General features: G+C 40.8%; 1 protein-coding gene across 1 annotated transcript in view; it reads left to right on the top strand.

Moving 5' to 3' along the window:
• Positions 1 to 801: 801 nt before the first annotated feature.
• Positions 802 to 6000, top strand: part of LOC137006704 (neuronal PAS domain-containing protein 3) — a 352288-nt gene continuing 347089 nt past the window's right edge. Inside the window, exon 1 of the mRNA XM_067367687.1 lies at positions 802 to 956. Within this exon, the coding sequence (XP_067223788.1) occupies positions 802 to 956 (155 nt within the window). The remainder of the gene's footprint in view (positions 957 to 6000) is intronic.

The raw sequence follows: 6000 nt of genomic DNA, 5'->3' as shown, positions 1-6000 counted from the left end.
CATCAGCACCAGAAGAAGAAGCTGATCACTCCTTCTCTCTGAAACTGAAAGCAGTAGCACATCATCATCACAACAGTAGGAGGCGAGCAGATCACATCATGCACTGGACTTTCCTCGCGTACATACTTAGATCTGTTTCCTAAACCACACTGGGGAATGGACAGCTATCTCTGATCTTAATCAGTAGAGCTTTTTAAGGACTCACCGGACTGATAAAAAAGTTTTCATTTAGACGCACACATTCCTTTACACTAGAAGGAAAGTGTTGCACGTGCGTTTTCATTTCTGTTATGGCTATTTAAAGCCTGTAGCTGTACATTTAACTACTGAAACTAAAAGCTATAGAAGTTGAAATAATATCAGGATACTTTGATTTGAGACTTTAGGAGTTAGTGTGTCACTTTATGGTAAGTTTCCTAAACTGAAAACGGACCCTGATTATTTGTCAAACTGGTTATGGCTCACAAACAGTCATAAAGACAGTCAGAACATTGGAGGAGATGGTTAAATAATGAGGTTTTAAGGAAGTTCACCTTTAAAACGTATGCTTGGAGCGCTTAAAACTTTTACGCGTAAAGGCGCACGGGACGCGCAAAGAGACGGCAGTCTATCATCATCATCATCACCAACAACCCTGAAAAAGCAGCGGTTCTCTTCTCTGAAAGCAGAAAACAAGACGTAGAATGGCTGATGAGCTTGTTTTCATCACTAATGGGATTGTGCTGCTGTGATTTGTCGGACCGGAGGGAAGGTTGATCCACACACACTCGGTTAGTGCAGCATCGCGGTGCGCGCTCGGGGATGATCAGGATCTTCCCGGATTTCAGTGTTCAGGTGACGGCGGCGGCGGCTGCAGGTGCGGGAGCCGGTGGAGGGATGCCGGCTGCGTCCAGAGTCCCGGGAGCTACCAACGGGAATCCGCAAAACGTCCAAGGCTTGACGTCTTACCAACAAAGGTATGCTGGCTAAACGCAAAACATGTTTTTTCTTCTTCTTCTTCTTCACATTTAGGTGACATTCATACTGTTCATGTCATATTTGTTGCATCCATTCACGCGCACCGTTATCAGGTTTATATATAAAGCAATACCGGATTTCCCTGGAGGTTGGTAAAGGTATAAACTTTGATTTCTAACATCTCAGTTTCACTGAGATTCAGGTTTTGCTTCATTTATTAGACACAAAATACACAATATAAAGTTTTACTATGTGTAAAATTCCACACTGATGTAAAGAAAAATCATATTAGGATTTTTAATCAGTGTAAATAAGACGTTTAATGAGTATCATACACATGTATCATGCAAATAAACATTTTTATCATATTAAATATTCAAGGTAACTTTGATCATTACAAAAGTAGCATTGTGAACTATTTCAAACTCACTTCACAACAAATGATCTCAAATTATTCATTTACAGTGATACATCCATAATATCCATCTGAGCACAATAGCTTTAATTAAGCTATTTTCACTAATATATCAGTTGCAAAACTTTACTCACCGAAGCCAAGAAAACACCACTAAACCACATAGTGTGTGGTTTTGATTTATACAAATATAAATTATGTCAGTTTGAACAGGCTTAATACGGTTTTTGCAATTTTTTTCACATCCAATAATTTTCATAAACCACTAAAGCCAGGTTGTAGAATGGATGTGAATGTTCTTATATCAGCAGAATCAACTGATCATGTGCACACATGCTTACATTCACTGTCATGTTCAATTAAACAGTCTATTTAGAGCACAACACAATGAACAGGACATTAAATGGGGAGGCTGTCAGCTCATGACCTTGACAGGTCACAGGTTCTTATGCACACCAGGAAACAGGCCTTTATTTATGTCAAGACGGATTAACTTGGAAAAATAAAATCATATAGTGAATGTGCATTAGTGCAAAAACAGGCTGCTTTAACCATGGACATTTGTATCTGACGCAGGTAGATCTAACATGGACATGGCGTAGGAGATATCTCTTTAATATCTTTAATTAAAAATAAACAAAAAAATAGTTGTATTTTTCACTATCTGTTTCAAAATTATATAGTCTCAGATTCATTTAAACCTCAACTTGGCATTTCAGTTGATTCTGACAGCTGTCAATCATATCATTCCACATGTTTCTAGAAAATATGAATGCAAACATCAGCATGAAAAGGTTTCATGAAGCGATACAGACGATGAATCCACAAATCTTTTCGTTGAATCATCTGAAACAACCTGTATAATCCCAATAAACTCAAACTATTTCCAACTACAACTGAGTGGCGTTGTTGCGCCGGCAGGAGAGGGAGATGAGAGGGAGAGAGAAGCAGGAAAAAGCTGGAAAATGCGGACAAACATACAGGGAAGAAGCGGCTGTGTTCGAGGGGCACATCGTGATGTAAATGCCCGTCTCGTGCACTGATTCCTGCTCTCGTTTACCCCGCGAGGACAGCCGCCGGATCGCACGAGCGTCCCCGGGTTTCCTCTCACTTTATTGGCATGCCTTTGGATCTCAGCGTCGGCTGGTCTCGCTCCCGTCTGAACGCGTCTTAACGCACGGAGACACGGGCACGAGCGCTCCGGTACCACCGATGGCGTTGCTTAAATGCTCCCGGTTCCGCTGTCAGCTGCTCGTCGCGTGAATTCTGGAGGAAAAAAGTGTAATTAATAATTGCAGGAAGATGGCGCCCACCAAGCCCAGCATTCAGCAAGACCCTTCCAGAAGAGAACGGTAAACGCTCGGTTTGTTGTGTGTCTGTGGAAACGCGTGCGCTGACGGGCATTTTGGACTGAGATGGGAAACTTTGCCCTTTCCGCAGGAGTGTGTGTGTGTGTGAGGGGTTGGGTAACAGGTATACACGCTGACAGAAGCAGCGAGTGTGTGTGTGTGTGTGTGTTTTCGCCATGTGTGTGTGTTTGTGTGAGTGAGTGTGTGTGTGTGTGTGTGTGTGTTTTGGTGGACAGAGGACATGACCGTTGAATGTGTTCAGCGTGTGTCACGCTGCTGGCAGGTTTCGCGGGAAATTTGTGAACATTCGAACGCGACCATGTTGCAGCGTTGTATCCGCTCTGTTTGTTTTCTCGGCATTAGGCCAATCTGAGTAAAACACACTGTGTACTGCTGTGGAATAGTGTGCATCAGGCTGCTGTTTGAGGAAGTTTCGATGTAGACGGATGTGGATTTGAGTCCTCTATTAGATCAGAAACTCTTGATGGGGATTGAAATATGAGCACTGAATCAGATTCACTTTGAAAATGACAGTCTAAGTTAATCACAAGGCTAGTTAAATGATGTTAGAATTGAGGAGCTGAAATGCTTTTCATTTTTTTTTTTGGATTGGTGTTTTACACTTACACTTACATGACAGGTGCATGATTGCTATCACAATTAGTTTGATGTATAGATTTGACATTGTGAAAGCCTGTATGGGTGCATGTTAGACTGATGTTTTTATTGCTTTGTTTATTGAGTAGTTGAGATGTCTTTGTGTCTTTTACGCTTAATGGCAGGTGGTGCGCTAAATTAATTTGTCAGATCTAAAGGTCTGAAGTTGTGACTATTTTGATAAAGCGCATGTTTGAGGAAGTAATGCATGATATCAGAGATGCTTTATAATGAAAGAAATATGCCAATAAAATCCATCTATAATATATAAATTGCTGTCATAATTTATAAATCTGAAATTGTGATGTTTGTCTTATTTGTTGCTTATATGACAGGTGGTGCACTAAATTCTGCAATTATGAATGATCTATAGATATGATTGTGGCTATTTTGATATGTGCATAAAGCATCAAGTGGCGGTTTGAGGAAACTAGATGAATTGAGTGTGCATATTTATATGTCATCATCTGCAGTATTGAAAATAAAGTAAGAATCGGTCGCTCTACAAATCTGAAATTTTAATATGACTACATTTTCTATAGACTAGTCAGGTGGGTGTTTAAAGGCTGTTGTTTATTGCAATTTTCTCTTGAGTATTGCATATGCATCAGTCTTATACTATTAGATGACAGGTGTTGCACTAAATAAATCTGCAGTTATGAAATTGCTTTCATGATAAGCTGATCTCAGGATCTTTTTCTTTATTATCAAAACTTCTTTTGTGATTAGATGACAAGTAGCTGTGTTGTTATGCTAGAGAATATCGCAATGTGTATTTTAGGTGTATTTTCTCTTTTTAGCTCTTCGGAGTATTAAATTAGGCATCGCTGATCCACGGCGTACTGCGTGTGACTGCGTGCAGCTTGTCGAACTAATGTTAAATTGTATGCAATAATTCACCTGCACTGTGTGTACAAAATATCAGCCGTAGAGCCAGTGACATTTTACAATGTAAACACGGCCCGTTTCATATACTGTAGTGTGCAACTCCACAAGATTGCGTGCCTGACCGGACTACGAATGGTTATCATTAGCAAGCTTGACAAAACTCTCATCGAGCTCGATTATTTTATAATTCCCACTCGGAACGCGCAGATTACACTAATGCACCTACGTCTAAATAGGCCACGACATTAGAATTATATTCCACCCCCTGCCAGTCATAACAGCAGGAGATGTTTATGCTAAGTCAGTCTGCAGTAATCTTTCTGGCGGGAGCGTATTTGTGTGCCATTCCGAGCATATCACAGAGATAGGAATCTTGAAGATGGAATTAATTTTGAGGGAGGTGAAACTTCATAGCCAGTGCATGAGTGCTTCCTTTATCACCTGTTTCCGACCGGCATTCTGAAGGGCTAAATTGCACTCTGTGAGTCGTTATGTGGCTCCACTTGAGAGTTGAACCGAATAACAGTGGGGCTGAAATTCTCAGGGAAGGTTTGGGAGTTTATTTTTTAATGCAATGCTGTTTACTAGCACCGGTTTTATGCTGTAGTAAGTGTTGGAAAGGGAGGGATTGTGCTCTTGGGCGAAGCAACTCCGAAGGAGTTGGACGAGAATTCACAGAGAGAGAGAAAGAGAGAGATTGGTTGGCGTGAATTTATACACAACACTAAACACAAAGTTGGCTTTGTTGAAGAAAGCAATGCCTCCCTCCCTCACTGTGAGCAAACAAAAGTGCTAAATTGTTCCATTTCCTCTCCTACGGTGCAGCAGTGGATCCATAGATTGAGACCGGAGCTGTGGCACTGTGAAATGCTTGGGGTTTATTTGGTGTTGTATTAGAAAGTATGGTTTCTCTGATGGGTTCTGTATCAACAGGTCCATTAAAAAGATGCTTTTTATGTTAAACATGTGAATGAATATATAAGGGAAAGTGTATGTATTTAGTTTTTTGCACTGCTGATTATTTAAAATGGTCTTATGGTAATTTCTACATTATTTTGAGCTCATAAAAGGTGCATGCATTGCATAATGATTATGAGAACATTAGCGAAATGCTGTTTAAAATTGGAGTGTACCATGTCGCGTCGCAGAACACGTCAACTCTTTGAAAGTATTTTGTGTCAACTAAGCATGTAAATGATTTTTCTCTTTGAAAAATCGGCTTGTTTGTTATTGAAATCGCATTCCGACATGTAGCCGTTCATTATAATAATCCTTTGATGTGAAATTACGAATAGCAGCATCTCACTAAACGTTTAGGAGTGTCAGTGCGCTGTTTTTGCGATAATTGTTTTATTTCACATTCACCAAGTGTGAGATTATGTTTATGGACGAAACAAAGCGGTGATATTCTCTGAATGCTGGAGAGGCAGACAGCCCAAGCTGAGCTATACCATCACACAAAAGGATGCACCAGTTCCACCCGTTGATTCGCGAGCATCGAACACGGCATGGAATGGAGGCAAATAAGCAATTCTGATGTGTATTTATCACAATTAAGAGGGATTTCCAGCCCCCATCTGTGACTGGTGCTCGGCGTGTTGTGCGGTGATTACCGCGGCTCTCGCCAGCCGCCACTCGTCTCTGTTATTGTGAAGGTCAGAGCAGAGACACAGACATAAAGAAGATGCATCCCACAAAGGTAATCGTGCAGTCTCTCGATGCGTTACTGCACGG

The sequence above is a fragment of the Chanodichthys erythropterus genome, chromosome 18, assembly GCF_024489055.1.
Source record: "Chanodichthys erythropterus isolate Z2021 chromosome 18, ASM2448905v1, whole genome shotgun sequence".
Lineage (NCBI taxonomy): Eukaryota > Metazoa > Chordata > Actinopteri > Cypriniformes > Xenocyprididae > Chanodichthys > Chanodichthys erythropterus.
Note: the sequence above shows the minus strand (reverse complement) of the source record. Positions and strands in the feature narration are given on the sequence as shown.